Source organism: Schistocerca cancellata, chromosome 2 (genome assembly GCF_023864275.1).
Source record: "Schistocerca cancellata isolate TAMUIC-IGC-003103 chromosome 2, iqSchCanc2.1, whole genome shotgun sequence".
Taxonomy (NCBI): Eukaryota; Metazoa; Arthropoda; class Insecta; order Orthoptera; family Acrididae; genus Schistocerca; species Schistocerca cancellata.
This window is the reverse complement of record NC_064627.1, coordinates 396,357,150-396,381,779: the sequence shown is the minus strand read 5'-3', so window position 1 is coordinate 396,381,779 and position 24,630 is coordinate 396,357,150. Positions and strand designations below refer to the sequence as shown.

The following is a 24,630-nucleotide window of genomic DNA, read 5'->3' as shown; positions in this document are numbered from 1 at the left end:
TCCAATGCACTTTGTGTCATAGTTCTGACAGTACTAATAAATTTGCCAAGTATTACTAAGACTAACTTGTCTGCATATCCATGGCAAAAGCAGCATCTAGTATTTAGAGCAATTTCCGGAAAGTTTAGTGCTTTTTTTTGCCTTCCCAACAAGTAGGTGAAGTGCTGTTTCATGAACTGCCAGTTTGATATGCTTGTTGGTTTACATGGAGAGGAACCTTAGTTAGCATCCTTTCCCTAACCAGTTTTTCTGATGTCTTTAAAAAGAGAGGAGGACAGACTGATTGGTCTCATATCTTTGACCTCGTTATCATCAATTCTTACTAGCTTCAAGATGAGAAAAATCCTGTATCCCCCAAGAATTAGGGATGATTCCTGCTGATAGGCTGATGCCAAACAGGCTATGTAGGAATCTAATGAAATTCTTTCCTCACTGTTGCAGTTGAGCTAAAAGATTCCATCGGTGTGGTGCCTGAATGGTTGAAACATTTCCACTGCCCACTGGATTTGTTTGAAATCAACACATTTTCTGGCAGATTCCAGTTCTCCCTTTGATAACCTGTAAACCAGTGCCTCAGGAATTGAATCTTGGTCTGTGTTGTCTGCCAGAGTGCACTGTGGGCATTAAGTTCTCAGGAACACATCCAGCATCATTCACTGATCTTGTTTACTCACCATCCTCCTCCTGCAGAGTACTGCTTGGCTTAGTTGGTATTCTGCAGAAGATCTTGTGAAGTTTGGCACAAGTAGTTGTACCTTCCACTTCCTTGCAATCATAATTTCGCTTGGTTAATTGCAAGGTTGTATTTTGCAAGGACCTCCTGATATTTTGCCCTTTGTCCTTTCCTTCTTGCAAGGTTGAACAGTGTACTTACCTGATACCTTTGCAATTCCAGGCCATTGTTCCACTGAGGTACATTCCTGTTTGTAAACTTCTCGGTGATTGCTCCGTTTTCTAAATATGAGGTCACAATGACAAATGTCACTGTGTCTGAAATTTCCTCCAAATCTAATGGTTTCTTTATCAATATTCTGAATTCAGATAAGTGTGAGTTCAAGTCTTTATGCTATAAGAGTCCCACTGTGTCTTCTAGGATTCCTATAGGCCATGGTCTGTTTAATACTCATTTCAACCTCAAACTTAATATACATGTAGTCAGATAAGGATGGCATGAATATCACATGCCATTGTTTGACATGCTCACCCATTAGAATGGACCCAAAAGTTATGTAAATTACTTATTTCCATCTTATGTTCCTGAATGTAGATTCCCTGCCCCTATTCAGGCTCTCCAGCTTACGCTCAATCAAATGTTCAAGACGTTACTCATCTCTGTTGTTGGTGCCGCTGCTTCCCCACACTGTTTTGTGCATGTTGGCATCACAACTAATGAGCAGTTGTTTATTCTGCTCTGAGCAACTTCCAGGGAAGGAGTAGTACTGTCCTTGTAGGGAAGGAAAGCTTGAGGCCAATACAATTTCCCTCATGCTACCTCCCTCCCATTGTTTCATCCTGATGGTATCTAAGTCCCAGTAACAGAAGTTCTCCATCTGCATGAATGAAATTCCATTTTTAACATAAATGAATGTTCCGGAGTTTTTTAAATTCCTAGCATAAATCAACTTACCTCCAGTTCTCTGGGGCCTGAAACATGTCCTTTCTACACATAGGATTCCTGAATCAGGGCCATGTCTATGTCCTGTTCCGAGAAAGCGACTCAGGGTGGCAGTTGCCTCTTTACTGTGTTGCAGGTTTATCTGCAACACTTGCAGCCACCAGCTTGCCATCATGATCACTTCCAATGTCTTTGATTATCCTGATGGCAACCTGCAAGAACCCTTAGTACAATTTCGGGTCCTGTTCTCACATTGCCATAAGGAATTTCTTGCTGACTTCAGCCACAAGGGTTTGGCCATCTGCTCAATCTTGCAATTGATTACCTTCCATTCATCTGTTGAGACCTACTGGATCTGCGCCCATACTTTCTCGAACAGCATCTTAGAAGAAATGTTGTAAAGAAGTTCGGTACCCAGATTGATATCCCTGTGGTTTTGAAGAGCTCAGCTGCTCTCTTGACCAGCACCTTCATCTCCTCCCATGGAAATATCTTGGGCACCATCTCCTTAAGCCAATCCCCTGTTTAAACCTTGTGGACAGAGATGAGAGCACCTTTGTCCAGATAGACCCTAGAAAACACATGATCAAACTAACCCTTACAAAATGCGGGTTATCACTTTCTTCCGCTGACCTCTTCAATTTTATTTATAACATTTGTATCTTTTCTGTCTGGCTCCTCTACGTAATGTGCAAAATTATGATGTTCGTCCAAGACATCTCATTCCTATGCTTCTTTTAATCATTACATTGTTTAACTTTATTTTAAGATTCCTTGCTCTTTTCCTTTCAACAGAAAGTACATAGTTTTGTGAGATGGTAGTGACAGTGTGACACTTTGACACCATCTGTCAAGTTCATGGAGCCCTGTGTTGCATATCTGTAGTTATTCTGGAGTCACTGCTTCAATTTGTCACTTGCAAATGCTACCATTCCACTTACGTTACCGCTGTCATGTAATTTCTGTAATGGGCTCTAATGCTACATTTCAAAACTCTCGACCACGCATGGATACACGTGAATAGCCTTTTGATATGGTCTTTGTCATTCCATTCGTGAGCATATGAAAGGTGCATGTCTCCCATGGCAATAGCTCTTTAGGCAGTTTTACAGTACCTCTGGATACTCTAACTCCACAAGCTGAACAAAGAAAGGCAGCCAGTAATATTGATCATCATTGCCGTAGTATACATATAGTGAATGTAGGTTGCATCTTCAGTTGACTTTCCTCTTTTACACCTGTAGTGGTGAGGCCTCATTCCATGTACAGTCTATGATTTTAGTTTCTTGCATGATAGTTTTTCAGATATCTTGAAGAGAACATTTAGAAAGCAAAGTGGTCTGTAAGATTTGGGTATCATTGGGTTCTTCTCTTGTCCTTTACTAATAATCACCACATCAGCATTTTTCCATGTTGCAGGGGTCCTTCCTTACAAGAGACACTCATTGTACGGTTCTAATTGGTCACAAAACACTTGTATTATTTTGGTAGTTATCCCATCTGACGGAGATTTTTTCATTTTCAGTCTTCAAATTATTTGCCAAATTTCTGCTTGTGTGAAGGGACGTACAAGATTATTGTTTTAATAGTCTTCCTACAATAGCACTGTCAGAAGAGTGAAAGGCATGATAAGACAAAAGTGCCCTGTGCACATGTGCAACATGAGTAGCAAAGCGTATTGGCAAACTTCAGCCATTCCACTTTTAGATGATAAGTGAACCAATATTGGTAGTTCATACTGTAGTGTCCACATTAGATAACATGCCCATAAGCTGCTGCTGGACCTTCTCCTGGCCCGCAGATAGCACATAAGTAAGTTTTAAAAATTGTAGTTGACAAATTATGACAGTTTTTTTAAAGTTTTAATTGGAACCATACACTTTTTTCTGTGGCATTAGAAAGATCCCCCAAAGATTATTTCAAAGACATAACATGTGAAACTTGATCAATAGCAGCAAGATAAGGGCACCACAAACCACTGTCATGCTGTACTGTACCAAATGTAAAGAAACAAGTTACGTGGGTTTGGTTCACGTGTTTGTTATTGTTACTGGCATAGAAGTACTCAAATAGGTGGACCTTGAGCATTAGTAAATACTATAAAGCAATGCCAGATAGACAGGTTGCACTTTGAATTTCACCTGGACTTATTGCGGCAAAGGCCCATGTTATAAGGCATTTTGTGTATTCAAGAACTGTCAAACTTTCCTTGTGGACCTCTTGTTGCAATTTTCCCCTCATATATACTGGGGCACAGAGTACAGGTTATTGTGTTTTTCCTGAAGTGCATGGCTTTTCAACTGACCAATAGTGCATGTTGGGAGGATTGATTTGCCCCCATGGTTTGTAGGCAGTGCTTCATCCATAAACAGAATCTTGCATAGAAACGCCACATTACTTCACAGTTTTTGTAGAGTCTATCCGGAAAAGTGTAACAAATTGTGAACCTGTTGACAAAGCAAAATGTGGAAAGTGGAAATCTTTACATTGCTTTGGCTCATCCCACTCGCCCTTTCAAACTGTGTCTTTGTGATTATTGTTATTTTTCATTGATGGATTTTATTCTTTGACTGCCAATTACTTGAACTTTTTGTAATGTTTGCAAAGACAGATTATGAGTGCTTGGCACAGTCTGGATATGTTTTGGATACAACCTCACTGCTGCTCCAACAGTTTGGTGACATTCATCACAAACAAAGTCCATATCCACTTTTTCAGTTGTGGTATGAGTTGTGAAAATCTGAATAGCTTTACAAGCAAGTCCTCTGAGTGCTTCGACAACAGAGCACTGATTGAGGACCTCAAGCACTCGTGTGTACACGTGAACTGTACCTAAGTTATGTATATGCTTACATATGGTTCAGTAAGATAAAAACTTTGCAAGAGCTCTTCTCCAAAGAGCAGGACAGTGTTTTATGGCACTGTTATCTTGTTCTATGTGATCAAGTTCCACATTTCATGTGACTGAAGTCATCTTCAAAGACTCTGTTCAGCACCATAGGAAGAAAAGTGTGTGGCTCCATTAAAAATGCTATAATTTTGCAGCTATAAATGTTCAGATTTACTTGTGTACATGAGAAAATATGCTACATTGTCTGCAATAATTCAGCAAATGGCATCTTGGTATATTTACTCATTTTGGATATATTTGGGATGGCCTGTACTTCCTGCCTCACCCTGTATAGCTGGCAATGTGAATAAAGAAGTTTCATTGAGTGTGGCTGTGGAATGGTGTCTTGATCAAATTTCTTACTTCTTATTCTTGTTAAATGTAATAGAACTTTGCATGCAGAGTCATAAATTTAGTGTGTCCTTTTGCATATTGTCCTGCGGAACTGTTCACAGCTGAAATTTCAATTTCTGTGTATAACTTTCTTTTCTTCAGGTGAAATGCCATACAGATGTGGTATATGTGATAAAACATTTACATTCCAACAGTCATATCATAAACATTTGCTGTACCACAGTGATGAGAAGCCACATGTTTGTACTGAATGTGACAGAGCCTTCAAGGAGCTTTCAACACTCCATAACCATCAGCGAATACACACGGGAGAGAAGCCATTTGCATGTGAAACATGTGGTACAGTGCATTTGTTTTTGTATTCAGGTTGAAATTTTCCATATTTTGCTGTCACTGTTGTGTGGTATTAATGTTTCATGCTTGGAAAATTAATGTACTGTAGTATTATATTTTTCTATGAAGTTAGCAAAGCAAAAGTGAGTATGTGCTGTATTCAGTACTTCAGTTTAATTTGGCATACAGAACTTGACAGTAAAGTGAAATAAATTTGTTGATATTTTCCTTCTCTTTCTATTTGTGGATGTTTCTGAATTTTGAATGGAAAGAAATTAACACAATGCTCTCTGGTGAGTCTTTATCACAGTGAGAGTACTTTGAGGTGCCACATAGCAACCTCAACAAAGGTATTAAATGTTGTCCTTAGAGGTGTTTGATGTGCCACTCCATGCTAGTCTATCCTGAACAAGCCTCCTCATCTCTTCATAACAACCACAACCTACATCAGCTTACTGTAGTCACATTTTGTTCTCACTCTGCCGTTTTTACCCGTCGCACTTTTCTCATTAAACTGACCGTTCCTTGATGTTTCAGGACGTGGTCCTATCAACCAAACCTTTCTTTTAGTTATGATGTGCTATAAATTACTTCTCTCCTTACTTCAGTTCATTACTTTTTCAGTAGTTATGTGATCTGCTCACCTAATCTTCGGCATTCTTCTGTGGCACACATTTCAGAAGCTTCTATTCTCTTCTTGTCTGTAATTTTTATCATCCACATTAAATTCTGTGCAAGGCTATGCCCTAGAAAAATACTTTCAGAAAAACTCCCTAGTGCATAAATTCATGTTACGTGCTAAAATATTTATCTTTTTCCAAAAACACTTTTCTTCTATTGTGTGTCTGCATTTTATATCCTCTCTACTTCGTGTCCCCCCTCCACCCCCGGGGCTCTCAACTCTTTTTGTGAGCGTGTGTGTGGCAAACATAGAGTTCCAAACCAGTGCAATACTTTTTCTTTCTTGTGCTACAATATTATTCTCTGATTATGTCTTTTCTCAGATTTGGTCTCTAGGACAGATTCCCTATTGACAACTTAGCTTGTTTGTATGATATCAATTACAGCTTGTCCAACTTTGTTTATTTATTTTACATCTTACTTTGACCTCCAACTGCAAGTCCCTCTGATACCCTACAAGGGGATGGTTGTCAGGTATCCATATGATGGTAGTCCCTGACAGGCCACAGGAAATGTGTTATTGATGCCTGAGCTGTTACTTGCTCACACAATCTTAGGAATAGGTGCCTGTCCATTTACAGGCACTGTGACTCAAGACATTGGCCATAAAGCCAGATGAACGTAGTTCTGGCTGTGTGACACCCTAAGAAGAGCTCTTGATAGGAGTGGGCACCATCAGGAAGACACCTTGTGCAGTGAAAAGGACAAAAGTTATCAGCCAGTTTTCACGAGGTTCCAGCAATCTCTTCAGACAGACCTGAATTCTCCAGGTTTTCATGGTACTGAGAATTTTCCTTCCATGGGCCCTTATGAGAGGAAATCAAAAACGAGTTAACTGCAAAAACTTGCTCAGGTTTGCTCCCAGACCGATAAGGATCCTTTCTATCTACAAACTGATGTTACTTGTGGAGAATATTGAAAATGTACTTGGAGAAGTCTCTTCCCCTAGTAAATTTTAAAATGGTTCTATCATACTTGCTGATGACAGAAGTACAATTGAACTCATTTTTATTCTTCCTCTGAGGATAGTGGTTTCTGTTTACATCTTTAGCACTTTGACTATAACTGATCGGGAATTGGATGGTTGTGGGAGGTACACTCACCTGCCACGTGCTGAGTCTCAGAAGACACTCAACTGTACCCACCTACCTATTGAATGTATTATTCCTTTCATCCTATTGTACTATTGTCAGTCCTACTGATGTTCATTGTGTTTTTAACCTTTTCACTCTAACTTTTACAGATTTCCTCTCCACATGGCTAGAAGGGATTATTTATTCTGTTACTGCATTATCACTGCATTGGGTAGGTGGGGTCAAACCTGAGGGAGGTGCCTCGTTTTGCAAATGAGCTGTGTGGGAAGCCTCATCTGCTCTGTGACCTGCAGACCTACCAACCTACATACTTCCACCTCTCTTTAAAATGTTTTTTGTCCCTTGCATCAGTATGGCTTTCAGTGCCTCAGTTTTACCACTCCTACATGCTATTACAATTCCATCAAATTTCTGGTTAACGTCATTAACTTCAATGCCTTGAATGAGGATCTGATGACTTCACTGTTTAGTTCCTTAACCTCCCTCATCACCCAATCAATCTGTCTAATTTGGCCATTGTGATGCCTTCTTTGAATTTGACTACATTCTATCACTGCCATTTTACTTTTTTTTACTTTTCATCTTATAACCTCTATTCAAGACACTTTCCATTTTGTCATCTGATCTTCCATGTCCTTTGCTGTGTCAGACAGATTTACAATGTCATTGGCAAACCTTAAAGCTTTTATTTCTTCTCCCTGAACTTTACTTCCGTTTCCAAATTGCTTCTTGCTTTCTTTCATAGCTTGCTCAATGTATAGATTGTATATCACCAGGGATAGACTATAACACTGTCTTTCTCCTTTCTCAACCACTGCCTCATTTTCATGCCTTTTGACTCTTATAACTGCCTTCTGGTTTCTGTAGGAGTTGTACGTAAAATTCCACTCTTTATATTTTATCAATACTACCTCAAGAATTTCAAAGAGTGTATTCCAGTCAGCATTGTCAGAAGCTTTATCTAAATCTACAAATGATGTAAACATAGGTTTGCCTTTTTTCAGTTGTCTTTTAAGATAAATCATGTTTGTATTGCCTTGCATATTACTACATTTCTGCAGAACGCAAACTAGTCTTCCCCAAGTTTATTCCTGTTTCCATTCTTCTGTAAATAATTTGTATTAGTACTTTGCAACATGACCTATTCAGCTGATGGTATGATAATATTCACACCTGACTTTTTTGGAATTGGATTGTTGCATTTTTCTTGAAGTCTGGGTGTATTTTGTCTGTCTCGTAAATCTTGTATATAGGTGGAATATTTTTTTTTTTTTTTTTTGCAGTTTGTTCTCCGAAGGATCTCAATAATTCTGAGGAATGTTTTGAGTAGTCTTTCAGTTCCCAGTCATCTTCATCTACTTTCTCTTCCCTTTCAATAATACTGTCTTCAAGTTTCTGTCCTTCATGTAAGATCTGCTATATAGTCCTTACATCAATCAGTGTTCCCTTCTTTGCTTAGTATTGGCTTTCCAACAGAGCTTTTTATATGCATACAACTGTTTCTCTTTTCTCAAAAGGTTTCTTAAAATTTTGTTGCACAGCCACTATTTTTTGGGTACTATTCAGAAAATATTAGCTCTGCCACAGCCCTTGTGAAAAGCCTTAGAAGCCAGCAGGAGTTGAAACATTGTCACGGCAACTGGTCTGTTTACACTTTGAGGGCCAAGTTGGGCCAGTCATTGCAATACTGATGACATAGCAAAAGGACAGGGCTACTGTGAGTCTGGCTGACAAGCTTCCACGCCTTTGAGTGACATACTTGTTATACTGGTTGGTTAGAAGTGGTACATCGGCGCATCAAATGAACACCTAACCAGAATAAATACCCTTCATTTCTAGCCAAAGGTGTTCCAGATTGGCTGCACCAGCTACAAGGAGAATTCTGCACCAGGTGGAGGGCCAATACGGTTTTGCAAACAGCCACCATGAGGTTTGACCATCACTACCATTGGTCCGACTGCAGGCTCTGAGTCAACTTGCTTGGACTTGGTGCATTCCCACTGGAGAGCCACTTTCAAACTCACTCCAGTGACAGCAGACTTCTGCCCCAGAGGGTTGCCATTTGAGATGAGGGCGGTGCAGCTGCTCGCCCTCTCCCATTGGTGCGGGCATCCTGGCGCTGCTTGCCTTTGCTCACAATGGCAAGTTCCACTTCTATGAGCTGACATCCCCTACAAGAATTACAGTGGGCCTCTGTGCTTCTGGCACATCTTGACCCAAACAGCCATGCCATGCATAGCACATGGCACTGCACGGATTCTAGGCATCAGCATAACATTTGTGGTTGCACACATCACCTGCTGGCCTCAGTGGTCCTCTGCAGTCCTCTGCTTCCTGACTTCACCATGCACCAAAGGGGGTTCATGTTTGCCATGAAGCAACACTGTATGTTTGTTTTACCTTAGGTCTGAACAAAATGTTTGACTATTGATGCTGTTTTCTTGTATTACTGATGCCTGACATTCTCATAACACTTTATCGCTACCAACCCTGCCACCTTGAGGCCATTCACCCCAAACTACTACAGTTGGTACCAGAAGAGTTGACCACTGCCAGTATTTGCAGCTGCACACACGCATCACAACCACAGCTCACAGTGTGAACATACAGTGAGATGACAATAAACTGGTTTCTTTCACGTACTTTTGTGTGCAGGGGAAATGGATGTAAGGCTGGACTGTCACTAGAATTCCACAGTAGTATAGTGTCCTCCTGTGACTCACCAGTATGCATCATAGATGTGGGCTGCTGCCTCTGCAGGGCACTAGCAACACCTCTGTAGAGATACAGGGTAAACAGTGTGATCACAAACATAAGCACACTGTTGTCAATCCTATCTCCTGCAGCTACCAGGGTAATACGTGGCACCAGCTTTGCCGCTAGAGGCACGAGAGGTGCCATAATTAGTGTTGCCATTGTGGGCACCAATCAGCCTTGTATTAATCATGTGCCCACCAATCTCATGAAAGTATTTTTCTGCCAGGCAATTGTAAAGGGCACTGCCAGGCTGACCAGAGCCAATTCACATAGGGGGTCATAGTGCTGCCTGCAGTCCCCAGTCCCTCAATTGAAGCTTCTGTTATCCTGTACTGTCATACATGCTGCCTGCATCTGACTCTTCATTCTGCATGCTGTACAAGTTCACTGTATCATCTGCCAATGTCATCACTCAGAGCCGCCTTCCGAATCTTCACTCTGTGCCTAGTTTGAATTCTCCATACCAGTCACCAACGCCTACACTCCGAGTCACATCTGTGGCATCACTAAGTGTCTCGCTAGGGTTCTCCATGCTGGGCACAACATCGGCTGCACCAGCAGCCCATCTGTGTGCAGCTTACTGTCATTCCCTCCTCTGCCGGCTGAATCATCAGTTCATCAGAGAGTGACATCTCACCACAGCAGCCACATCTACCTGCGACTGTCAATGACTACCACCTGGCCAGTACTTCTCCCCAGGACTGTCCCCAAGCTCTTCTACTCATAGATGTCGACCTCAAAAGAAGTCTTATAGCACAATGTTAGCGACTGTCATTGGATTGGAACCAAGTAGTTTGTATTCAAGTCCAAATGGTTATTTGGTTGTATTCAGTTTGAATATAAATAAAGCTGATTTATTTCTTGCTGCTTGGAACACACTATTTGGTATGGCTCCCTCGGCCGCAGCACAATAGGTAGCATTTGTGAGGCCGTTAGAAGCAGCTGATATATCACAATTTTTTGGCAGTGGCAGGCAGCACTATTTGCAACTAGTAAGGTGTTCAAAGTGCAACCTACTAGAGCACAGTGCACCATGTGCTGGCTTGATATCAGTGGATTGTTGGTAGAGGTGTGGGCCAGCAATCGCAGGAAGTATTTGGGAGTGAGTACCAGGCCACCAGCATTGTGTAGTCTAGTGCAGGGTTGGCTTAGATGACTGACTGCATAGGGGAGCTATGTAGGAATTTCACGAAGGAGAATCAGATAATGATAGTATGTGGAGCAGGGAAGAATCTTGATGGGGACGGGGAATATGATGTAGGTGGTGACCTGGTGAAGATAGGTACTCAAACAGGTGGCACTAATGTGCATTTTGTGCAACTTTTTCAGCGTCATCTCCATCTACATATACATTGTTACTCTGCAATTCACACTTAAGTGCCTGGCAGAAGATTCATCGAACCGTTTTCATACTACTACTCTACCATTCCACTCTCGAATGGTGTGTGGGAAAAAGAAACACCTAAATCTTTCCATTCCAGCTCTGATTTCTCTTATTTTATTTTGATGATCATTTCTCCCTATGTAGGTGGGTGTCAACAAAATATTTTCGCTTTCGGAAGAGAAAGTTGGTGATCGAAATTTCGTAAATGGATCTTGCCACAAAGAAAACTGCCTTTGTTTCAGTGACTGCCACCCCAACTCGCATATCATATCAGTGACACTCTCACCCCTGTTGCGTGGTAACATGAAACAGACTGCCCTTCTTTGCACTTTTTTGATGTCCTCTGACAATCCTACGTGGTAAGGGTCCCACACTGCACTGCAATATTCCAGCAGAGGATGGACAAGTGTAATGTAGGCTGTCTCTTTAGTGGGTTTGTCGCATCTTCTAAGTGTTCTGCCAACAAAGCGCAGTCCTTGTTTCACCTTCCCCACAATATCATCTATCTGGTCTTTCCAATTTAAGTTGCTCGTAATTGTAATTCCTAGGTATTTAGTCGAATTGACAGCCCTTATATTTGTGCGATTTGTCATATACCCAAAATTTATCAGGTTTCTTTTAGTACCCACCTGAATAAGGTCGCACTTTTCTTTGTTTAGTGCCAATTGCCGCTTTTCGCACCATACAGAAATTCTCTCTGGATCATTTTGTAATTGTAATTGATTGTCTGATGATTTTACTAGACAATAAATTACAGCATCATCTGCAAACAATCTAAGGGGGCTGCTCAGATTATCACCTAGATCATTTATATAAATCAGGAACAGTAGAGGACCTATGACACTACCTTGCGGAACGCCAGATATCACTTCAGTTCTACTCAATGATTTACCGTCTATCACTACGAACTGTGACCTCTTGAGAGGAAATCACAAATCCAGTCTCACAACTGAAATGATACTCCATATGCATGCAATTTGATTAATAGTCATGATCAGCCTAATCTTAATGCGGCTGTTAGACACATTAACATGGGGTTGGAGAAGGCACTGTTGGCACAGGGCATGGGTCACATTGCAGTGGTGCCAGTTGAGTCTGTCAGTAGATGGGTTTCACTAGGCATGGCATGTATCTCAATATGTATAGGAAGGGGAGGCTGGCAAAGCTTATAGGTGACAGTATAGTAGGTGGTGGTGGAATCACTCAGGGAAAAATTCCTGCAGTAATTGGTGTTGGAGCTGCACCTTTTTTAGATTGAAGTCAGTTGATAGGTATACTTGCTTAAAGGAAGTCCCTCTAACTAAGGAATCATCTTCAGAGGATGTCATTAACATATTTCATCAAAATATGAGCGGTATTAGAGATAAAGTTAGTGAACTGCTTATAGATGTTGACTCAGAAATTATTGGTACATCGGAGCACCACTTAAATAATTTGACAATTCAGAGGCTTCATTTACCAGGGTACAGATTAGCTGGCTGTTTTTCAAGGAGTTCCTTGTGGAGTGGCCATTTACGTAAAAAGCGGTATTCCATTTGAGTTCATAGACGTATCACAGCACTGCACTGAATGTTGTGCAGGGGCAGTTGAATTTAGTGAAACTAAACTTCTAATTTTTGTTGTTTGTAGGTCCCCTAAATCTGACTTCAGAGGATTTTTGCTTAAGCGAGAGAGGGTTCTTGATTCACTTTATAGGAAATACCAGAAATTAGTTATATTTTGTGACTTCAATATTAATTTTGTATATGATTGTGCAAGAAGAAGGAATTGGTAGATCTCCTAACTTCATATGATCTGATACAGACTGTGTTGTTTCCATCTAGGGTGCAGGGGAACAGTAGCACAGCCATAGACAATATTTTTATTCATTCTTCATTACTACATAGGCATTCTGTTAATAAAAGGGTGAGTGGCATTCTGTTAATAAAAGGGTGAGTGGCCTTTCAGACCATGGTGCACAAATTGTAACACTAAAAGGCTTTTGTACTCAAACAGATGTCACATCTAATTATGAACTATGTAGGAAAGTTAATCCAGTGGCAATAGAGAGTTTTTTAAACGTCGTCAAGGAACAAGAGTGGCAGGAGGTTTATAGTATCGATAACATAGATGACAAACATAATGCTTTCCTTAACACATCTCTCATGCTCTTTGAGATTTGCTTTCCATTAGAACATTCTAACCGGGGTACTAGCAGTAATAGGCAGCCTGGGTGGCTGACTAGTGGGATAAGGATATCATGTAGAACAAAGTGGGAATTATATCAAAATATTAGCAGTAGTCACAATCAAGCTACAGTAGCCCATTAGGAAGGCAAAGAGTATGTGGTACGCAAATAGTCTAGCGAATTCACAGGCTAAAATTAAAACCGTATGGTCAGTTGTGAAAGAAGTGTTTGGCCAGCAGCACAAGGTCGACGATATAAAGTCAGTTCGTAGTAAAAATATTTCTGTTACTGATAAATCAGATATATGTGCAGTATTAAACAATCATTTTCTGAGCTTGTGAATTCAATAAAAATTTAGTTTCTACAGGGAATCGTATAACTCTCTTGGCAAATGATTTTCCAAGATTGATGTCTGAAATACTCCTCTATGATACAGACAAGGGGGAGATTGAGTCAATAATTAAATCACTGAAAGCTAAGAACTCTCGTGTATATGAGGGAGTGCCTAGCAGAATATTAAAGTGTAGTCCTGTACTTAACCATATTTGTAATTTTTGTTCTATGAATGGTCAGTTCCCTGAACGATTAAAGTACTCAGTAGTAAAGCTGCTGTATAAAAAGGGAGAAAGGGATAATGTAGACAATTTTAGACCTAATTTTATGCCATCAGTGTTTGCTAAAGTTATTTAAAAGGCTGTGCATGTAAGGATAATTGATAATTTTACATAACATAATTTGCTATCAAATGTACAGTTCAGCTTCAGAAGCCATTTAACAACTGAAAATGCTATATTCTCTTTTTTCTTTCCGGTACTGGATGGATTAGAAAAAAAAAAGGTTTTGAACGTGAGGCATGTTTTTTTGATTTAACTAAGGTGTTTGATTGTGTTGACCACAAAATATTGCTCCAGAAGTTGGACCATTACGGAATACGGGGAGTAGCTCACAGTAGGTTCACCTCCTACTTTAGCAGCACACAGCAAAAGGTAATTATTCACAGTGTTGAGAAGGGCTGTGATGTGGGGTCTGAGTGTGTTACAGTCAAGTGGGGGTTGCCCCAGGGATCAGTGTTGGGGCCACACTTGTTCCTTATTTATATAAATGATATGATCTCTAGTATTACGAGTAACTCTAATATATTTCTGTTTGCTGATTACACAAGCTTGCTAGTAAAGGATGCTGTGTGCAACATTGGCTTGGTTTCAATTAGTGCAGTTCATGGCTTATAGAAAATAAACTAACGCTAAATCACAGTAAGACTCAGTTTTTACAGTTTCTAACACACAATTCAACAAAATCCGACATTTTAATTTCACAGAATGGGCATATGGATAGTGAAACTGAACAGTTCAAATTTCTAGGTGTTCAGATGGGATAGTAAACTGTCATGGAAAGCCCATGTTCAGGATCTTGTTCAAAGACTTAATACTGCCATTTTTACTATTTAAATGGTAACTGAAGTAAGTGATCATTCAACATGAAAATTAGTCTATTTTCATTTGCTTACATCATATATATTATATTTTGGGGTAACTCTTCCCATTCAAAAAGGATATTTTTGGCTCAGGAACAGGTGGTTTGGGCAATAAGTGGTGTAAGTTCGCAAACCACATGACGACCCCTGTTCACTAGTCTGGGTATTTTGACATTGGCCTCAAAATATATTTATTCTTTACTGTTATTTCTTGTTAACAATATCAGCTTATTCCCAAGAATAAGCAGCTTTCACTCAGTTAATACTCGGCATAAATCAAACGTGCATTTGGATCAGACGTCCTAAACTCTTGTGCAGAAAGGTGTGCAGTCTACTGCTGCATCAATTTCCAATAAGTTACCACAAGAATTCGAAAATCTTAGCAGTAATCCACAACCGAAGAGTTTCCTCACAGGTCAATCCTTCTATTCTGTCGAGGAGTTCCTTGAAAAATTAAGCTGATTCTTATAGTGTATTGTTGATTGCATTTACTTTAACTTTTGGCTTGACTTTTTTTGATTCATAAACATTTTATTTTTATCTTTATTGATTTTACATTGTAATTTCATGTACTGACACGTTTTATGACCTATGGAACTAGATGCGTAAATAAATAAATGCCACCATTATGGTAATAGTGCTGGGCAGTGTATCGAGTCAAAGTGGCTAAGGATTAGGCATCATGTGCGAATAGGATGCTGTAGCTGTGAGTGTGTAAACAGTTGTTGTGTAGTTCTGTTTTTTTGTTTGCATTTGTGAGTAAAGGTTCCACAAAGGCAGAGCCCGATCCACTGAATGGTTCCAAGCAGGAGGCAATTTAGTTGTTAGTTAATCAAGTAGAGCAAATGCAGGTGAATAATGCATTGTTGCATAGCCAAATTGTTGTTAAGGAGGGAAAGGGGGTATTGTCCAAGGCAGATAGTCCTGTAATAGATTCAGCTGGCACTAATTTGATTACTCTTTTTTCAGGTAAGTCAACTGAGGATGCGATGTCATTCTTGGAAAGTCAGGGAAGCAGCAGCAGAGATTGGGGGTTAGGTGGATAGTCAGCTATTGCAAATGGCAAAGTTGAGGTTAATATGAAAAGCCAAAGCTTTTGTAAGATGTATGGAGGATTTAAAAAAAAATTGCCAGAAGTTTGAGGAGTTGAAGCAGAGCCTCAGGCAATGCTATACAGAAGCAAATAGCACAAGGTTTCTCTGCAAGCAATTAAGTGGAATAGTGAAGAAACAGAATGAGGCAGTGGACAGTTTTGCTGATAGAATAAGGAAATGTACACACGTATGAGCTGGAGGAAAGTGAGGCAAATAGTATTATGCTCCAAGAAGCTGAGCATATGGCACTAGATTCTCCCCTGTGAGGTCTCCACCTAATATGTCTGCACTGGTTTGGATAAGTAACCAGAAAAACCTCAGTGCCATTACCAGGTTGGCTACAGAAATAGAAGAGATGGATATAGTGACAGGGGTGTGTGATAGCGAAGTGTATTGTAAGTGCAGAACATCAGGGCATGTCCAGAGGCACTGTCATCAGCCTGAATGTGAAAAGTGTGTTGTGTTTGGACATTGGCAGTGGAATCATAGAAGCAACAGATGGAGTAGGCAGGCAGGGGGAAGTAGACAATCATTAAACATAAATGGGAACTCCAAGTCTACTAAGTGGTGTTCCCATTAAATTTTGATGCTTCAGATACATGGGTGGAGTGTTGTGTAGTAGGTTTTGTGGGTGTGGGGTGGGTGGGGGGAGGGGGGGGGGGGGAAGGGCAAGGGCAAGGAACATAAAATTTCTGTTGGACACATGGGTGCATGTGTCATTGCAAATCCAATACTGATTTTTCCAGACTATTAAAAAGGGTTTGTACTATGATGTGATGCTTCCAGTCGGGCATTGGTATGTGTTTTAAGTCAGGTGATAGATGGCGAAGAGCATACTGTGGCTCAGGCATCACGGGAGTTAAATAACTCAGGAAGGAATTATTCTACAGTAGAAAAGGAAATGCTAAGCATAAAATACAGGATTATGTATTTTCAATGCCATTTCTGAGGCAAGAAGTTCAGTCTGGTAACCAGTCGTGCAATATTGAAGTGAATGATGGGACGAAGGACCCTTCAGTCAGACTCACAAGTTGGGCATTGAGACTAATTGTAAGTGTGTTTAACTATGAAGTTATTCATAAGCTGGCAAGAAGCATGGGAACAGGGGCAGTCGAAGCAGGAAGGTTGTGTTATTGCAAGCACTGGGTCACAGCCACAGTTCGTTGTGCACTGTGGCCTGTTATGTAGGTCAACTAAGTTGGAATTGCGGGTGGTAGTACCTTCTGAGTGGAGAGGAGAGCTGTTGAAGGAAGCCAAGTGCTATCTGGGCATGAGGGTCAGAGGCCAATGAATTGAAGGGTTGTGGAACATTACTGGTGGAAAAGAAGGAAAGAAGATATAGACCAGTACATAAAAAATTGTTTACTGTGTGCACAAGTGGATTCAAATCATCAGCAGTTATCACTACAAATGTTACCAGAGGCAACCTCACTTTTGGAATGACAGGAATGGATATTCTTAGACCTTTTAACCGGACTTCAGTGCGAAACTGTTATTTTTTTTAATGATTATTGACCATTTTGGGTATATGTGGAAACAATTGCCATTCCTTATCAACAAGCAACTACAATGGTGTAGGGAATGGTGATTAAGTGGTTGTTGTAGTTTGGTGTCCCTGAAACAGGAATCGCAGGCCAAGGTACTAATTTCATGTCAAACGTGATGAAGCAGTTATGTCACTAGCTATGGTTCAGAAACCAAGAACTAGCCTGATGCACCCACAAGCCAATGGAAAAAGAGAACGCTTGCATCGTACAGTGGTAGAATGTTGAGTTAGTTTGTCAACTCCCACTGTAATGATCGAAGTACTGTGGTGTATCATGGGATTCTCCAGACTAACATGTTCCACTTTTATCCTCTTAGACCGATGAAAGATATTTGTGGTAACTGAAAATATAAGTAATGTAAATGTTGGGACATCCCACTGTGGAAGATATTATTAATGTAATGTACAGACATGATGAGAAAGCCACCACCTACGGACATCGACAGGGTGCGACAGCAATTTTGTCTCTTCACCTGCTGTGGAGGCTTCTTTGGGCATTAAGGCTTGGTGGTGCCTTTGATGTCAAGGACCAAAAAGACGTGCACGAGAATGCAAATGTGGAAAAACAGCTGAAAAATCATAAGAACTGTCATTGATATGATGGATGATGTCAAAGCAATACACTTATGTTGTTATCTGTCATGAGATACAAAGTAAGATAGATCTGTTTACCCTTTATTGTAACTGGAGCTGTACAAGAAAAACATTGTGTGAAAAATACAGAAGAGTTGAGGCAAAACTGTTTGTCATTTTGTAACTTGGACAGATAGAGCTGTCTTCCAGCACCCACACATCTCAGTGAGGTGAAGAAGTGCAATGCCACAGCACTATGGCACTCCATAGTAGAACCATGGAAGTAATTAACTTTGAGAATGGCGCCAGAAATTATTAACAAGGTAAAGCTGACATACATGAACTAAGGTGAGAGATCGTATGTGGAGTGTTACCACACAACCAAACATCAACAGTAACACTTCAATACTTAGTGGTAGCAGCAATATGATTCCAAAGCTCATACCAGCATGGCACTATCTGCTTATGAGATAGTGTATGGAAGGAAGATAACTTCACCATTTGACGTAATAGGACCAAAAATTGGGAAGGATGGGCAGCAAGTTCAGGATTTCACCAAGACACTAAAAGAAATATGGATATGTGTACAAGGGGACAAACGGACAAACACTAAGGCCGTGGTACATCAGGAAGAGGAAGGAAAATGTACACAAAAGTTACCAATTATGGGGTAAGACAGTGAGTGATGTTATTGAGCTCGTATAACCCAATTGGTTAATTGAAAAGATTTATAACAAGGTACCAGGTGCAATACCAAATGAAAGAAATGATACTAGTAAATATCATACTATAAGAAGGGTGGGAACAGGGATCTTGGACCACTGGCACGTGAGATACCTTATGAGATGAAACAAAGAAAATATGAAGGAATGTCCTCTGTATGATGTTACGGTTAGTGAGGGTACAATTTAAGGTTAGGCTGTATTGTAATGTTAAGATGTTTGTATTGTATGGCTTTTGAAGGATAGCATATGATTGCTGCATAGCAAGATTTTATTGTTAAAGGGGCTGTAAGGAGTAACATTTTTTGCCGTAGTTGTTATTGTTTCATGTCATGGGTGGTTTATCTCTGTGTTCAACAAGCTTTGTTGCGAGGTGTTGGCTCTTTCGAGGGAAGAAGTGAGAGTAATTACAACTTCCTGTTGCCAGATTGCTGTGTGTCAGAGATGGAATCGGGGGCATCCTAATTATGGCAATGCTCCATCTCCTCTTTGAGGGTGGAGTGGAAGTCATCAGTTGTAAAGTGCAGAGTTATTTTCCAGGTGAAAAGATAATGTCATGATGGACACTGAGACTGTTATTTAAAGCTAGGGAGACGACGAATGAGGTGAGGGGATTGGAGGATACATTTTTAAAGTAACATCAAGAAGCGAGAAGAAAGGTGTGTTCAGAGAAATGTGTGACAAGTATAGCACTTTGCATATGCCCTACATATTGTTATGGGGGGAAGCGCAGCAAGCAGTAGATGCAGTTTCACTTACCTTGCAACAGCACAAGAGGGGTTGATAGTATGGGGGGGGGGGATATTAAAAACAGTTTTAGGGTCTGCAGATAACAGTGATATGCTGAAGCGGAATGGCACCATGTGGAAGTTAAAGGAATTGGCACAGAGTAACGAAGCTGTGACAGAATGGCATAGTACACAGTTGTCAAGTTTGGAACAGGGGATGCTAATTAATACATACACATAGAAGAAGTTAACAGTGGAGTTAACAGAGTATATGAAGACAACAGTGAACACCGTGAACTCATACCTGGGGGTTATACAGTCCTGACTGGAAGTGTTAGGGCACAAAAGTGATGTTTACAAGGCTGTTACAATCGCTAGCTGACAGCATATTGGATGCTGTGACTAGCAGTGTCAAGTTTGCAGGAAGCCATACACCATGCAGTTCATGGTTAGCAATGTCCTGCACTACTAGTGCCAAAGCAGTACCTGATGGGCTTACAAAAAGTTGTCACCAGAGTGGGAACTCATCACTGGGCCCAATGAATGAATTATTCCACTGTACTGCCACAAAGCAACATTCCAAGTTAGGACAGATCAAAGATGACTGTATGTGCTAGTTCAGTTCCTGATTACAATCAATCACACATGATTTAAGTGTTTCAACATTCACCCCTGCCCAGTAAGAAGGGGGATCTTCGACACGCATGTGCAGGTAAGAACAGGAGCAACATTGCTGATTTTGGAAGATAGGGATGGACACAGGAACTCAGCACTGTCAGAGGGATCAGATTACAATATGCCAAACATGTAGAGTATATCTGTCCCTTTAATTGATCAATAAATGATAAATGATACAGTTTCTGAGGTCACCTTTGTCATGAATTAATTACAAATTGGACCTGTTAATCAATTCCGAATAACCATGCGTTTATTCTTCTCAGCAGGCTTTTTTTCCCTTTGTGGTGTCTTCAGTGGTAGAGGCTGAAGGATGATTGTAATCCTTGCCCAATCTATGTACTGACCAAGAAAATTTCTTCTTTTAATACCAATATATTATAACTTCTTCATGCATCATCAGATAACTCCTATCAGATATGTATAACACAATCATATTACAATTCCTGAACTGATTACAGATGTCTTATCTCATTAGAATGTACATGAATACATTTTGACACATCAGAGAATGAGTACCAGAATGCCAGTTTAAAAACATCTTTTGTTTGTTTCTGTGATGTCACTATTGTTATTTTGAATGCCATTCTTCCATGGCTGCAACACATCTACAAGCCGCTTCAACCAAGAGCAAGTGGCCCACAGCAGGTGGAGTTGCTAAACTCATTGTCCCATTTTGCAGACAAGCTGCACCAATGTACCACGTATTACCTGCATGTAATACACTGAAGCACCAACAAAACTGTTATAGGCATGCATATTCTAATACAGACACAAGTAAACAGATAGAATACGGCATTGCAGTCGGCAACACCTATATAAGACAGCAAGTGTCTGGTGCAGTTGTTAGATTGGTTACTGCTGCTACAAAGGCAGGTTATCAGATTTAAGCAAGTTTGAACATGGTGTTATTGATGGCACACATGCAGTGGAGCATAGCATCTCCGAGGTACTGATGAAGTGGTGATTTTCCCCCGTGACCATTTCATGTGTGTACCGTGAATATCAGGAATCCAGTAAAACATGAAATCTCCAACATTGCTGCTGCCGGAAAACATCCTGCAAGAATGGAACCAATGGTGACTGAAGAGAATCGTTCAATTTGACAGAAGTCCAACCATTCTGTAAATAGCTGCAGATTTCAATGCTGGGCCATCAGCAAGTATCAAGAGTGCGAACCATTCAATAAAACATCATCGATATGGGCTTTTGGAGCTGAAGGCCCGCTTGTGTACCCTTGATGACTGCACGATACAAAGCTTTACACCTCATCTGGGCCCGTCAACACCGACATAGGACTGTGGATGACTGGAAATGTGTTGCCTGATTGGACAAGTCTCGTTCCAAATTGTGTCAAGCGGACGGACATGTAGGGGCATGGAAACAACCTCATGAATCCATGGAACCTACATGTCCACTAGCTGGTGGAGGCTATGTAAGGTGTGGGGCATGTGATATGGGATCCCTGATATGACTCTTGACAGGTGACACATATGTAAGTATCTTGTCTGATCACCTGCACTCATTCATGTGCATTGTGCATTCTGACAGACTTTGGCAATTCCAGTAGGACAATGCGACACCCCACATGTCCAGAATTGCTACAGAGTGGCTCCAGGAACACTCATCTAAATTTAAACACTTCCGCTGGTCACCAAACTCTCCAGACATGACCATTATTGAGCATATCTGGGATGCCTTGGAATGTGCTGTTCAGAAGAGATCTCCACCCCGTCGTACTCTTATTGATTTATGGATAGCCTTGTAGGATTGATAGTGTCAATTCCCTACAACACTACTTCAGGTGTTGTGGCACTTCTGCATGCTCACGTGGAACCTTCCGGATATTCGGCAGGTGTACCAGATTCTTTGGTTCTTCAGTGTACATGATTTGTGAATACATTTGTCATAAAAACAGCAGGAGTGATTCACAATGATAGTGAGATGTCAGACTTCATCTATTTATTTTTGAGGCTGGACTTAATTTCATTATGGAAAGAACTTGCCAGTTCAAAACGAAATAGTTGCCACATTCCTTTGTATTTCAAAATTTGTTCTGTATTTCAGAAAGAGTGTGTAACTGTTGTGCAGTGTGTGCTATTTCCTGGATTTTCACAATGATGTAGTGTAACTTCATGTACAGAATGGTTATAGTCTGTTAGTTGTCAGCTGTATTGAAAGCTAAATGCAAACAATTAATTAGTATTTTGCTGACTGATCATTAGGATATTTATCATACCATTGCACATGATATACCATCACTCAGCAGTTCCATGTTACCAGTGGCGTGATGTCTGTTGTCTAAAGGGTTAGAACATGCACAATGCATGTGTAACAACTGAAGCCAAACTCACATTGATATAACTAAGCAATTAGTCCTGCTATGGTACTTGAGACTTATATGGATGTCTTGTTTTCCAAGTGTACTTATAATTGTAAACAGACAAATGGGACTTCACTTGATCGTTCTGAAACAAGTCCTTAATCACATTCAGAGGTCTTGTATCACATGAAGCCGTGTATGATATGGGGTAAATGTATTTCAGAACTACAGCAAAATGAAGTGACCCGTGTAAGATATGAAATGTTATTAATAGAATAATCTTTACTGTATGGTCAGTTTGAAGAAGTTTGTGTGTGTTTGCTAATGCAACATGTTTTTGTTAAACATGAACAGTATTTTTAAAACCTTCTAGCTTTCGTAGCTGGTAGTTACCAGAAGTGTGTATGACATTGTTAGAGAACTTGACTGGTAGACATTAGGCTAAAGATTCAAACCTATAAGCAAACTGACAACTGCTGTGTGTTACTAACTGCTGTATGCTTTGAGCAGGCTGAAATAACTACTGAATGAGTGCAGCATCCACTGGGAATACCTAAGTTGTGAGTGGAGAATAGATTCATAAATGGCATATCATTTATGACATATTATGCAGAAAGATTTACCCTCTGTTTATTTGATGCAGAAGGTGAGAGATGTGTATAAACGATTTCTGGTACCATCTGGTACGTGTGGAGTAGAAATGTTAAGAAATTTATTTTAGTTGTTACTGAGATTACTGTTTGTTGATGACATTTTTGCAGTGGAATTTAGGTTTTATATTTGAAGTGTGATAGTCCACCAAGACTGCAGAAAACCTGTTTGATGTTGTTCACAATATCTGTGGAATAACTCTTGAAAAATACTTGACAAATTGCTGTTCTGTAAATAGTGCCCTTCCTGCAGCAGTTTACTGCAGATTTATCTGAAGTTGTCTCTGAGATAAAGATGGCATAGTCTTCATTGTGCCATGATACTGCATTTGCCCTCAAGTTCTGTACTACTTCTAGTTGTTCTGTTTTCCAAATGAAAGCTAATAGTGTGGCATGAAAATAATACTGGAAGACAGGGATGTTTTACTAAAAAGTAAAATTGGTAGAAAAGCAATGCTCTGTAGAAAATTATAATCAGGTGTTACATTTGATCAACAGTGTGATTTACCTTAGTCTTACAGGGTGCCACAATGCATTTCACTGTATTCATACTGTACTGATCACAGTAAGTGAAACATCTAAAAAGTAAAGTAAGAGACATTTAATACATTTCTCACAAAGATTATCAAGATGACTGGCTTGTTATCTTAGTGAACTAAAGATGGTATCATAGCAGCACATGACACAGAGGATAATAGCTGACATATAAGAAGACAAAATATGGTAATACCAGTATGGTGAATGTGCAATTTACTATATTGTCAGGTATGTGTGACAAAAGGAGACACCAGTCCATCAACAATGACATCACCATCACTAGTAGGAGTTCTCTGACAAGTCAAAATAGTGAGCATGTGAGTTGGTCATCTTGTCAAATTTCGCATAACCCTTTAAATGACAAACTGTTTCATCCAGCATAACAATGAAACACATGTCAGTATGTACTCTTATTATGTTTTTCCAAGCCCACCAAGAGTTGTGAGGTAGTAAATATTCATGCCAGTGAATCAGGAGCACAAAATTGTACATGGTAGTTTCATTGGTAAGTTTGAAAAAAATTACAGGAACAACTTATGTTAGTAAACATATGCCCTCAGGAGGAAGACATATCCTAAAGAACTGGGGTTCACAACCAAATTTAGACCACGCATACCAAATTTAGACCACGCATGTAAATACACATTTGCAACCACTTCAGTAGCAGACTCAGATTCACAGCTTTCATGAGATTCGTCTTCAAGCAGAGACAAAAAGTCTACCATATCTTCTGTATCTGTACGAGACATTTCACCCACTGATCCACTTGACACTGTGATCCTGAACTGCCATCACATACTAGAAACAGCAGCTACAATTATTTACATCAGTCTCCCCTCCAAATTCTGAATCTTCTGCTTGCTCTTCCCAGTAGTTCATTATGCAGCCATGCAGAACTACATCTGCCATGGAACTATGCCTCCTCCGTGATGTTATTTATATAGATCTAGAAGAAATAGTCAGATATATCAGTACACGATCCCTCTAACTATAAAAACGAACCAAAAAATGAGTAAATAATATGCTTGTTGTA

General features: G+C 40.1%; 1 protein-coding gene across 2 annotated transcripts in view; it reads left to right on the top strand.

Annotated features, from left to right (window-relative positions):
* LOC126161820 (zinc finger protein Xfin-like) overlaps positions 1 to 24,630 on the top strand; it is a 92,073-nt gene that overhangs the window by 16,390 nt on the left and 51,053 nt on the right. The window contains exon 4 of one of the 2 annotated variants that reach the window (XM_049917920.1): positions 5,001 to 5,198. The exons of the other annotated variant lie outside the window; for it this stretch is intronic. Within the exon in view, the coding sequence (XP_049773877.1) occupies positions 5,001 to 5,198 (198 nt within the window). The remainder of the gene's footprint in view (positions 1 to 5,000; positions 5,199 to 24,630) is intronic. 2 annotated transcript variants of the gene reach the window in all.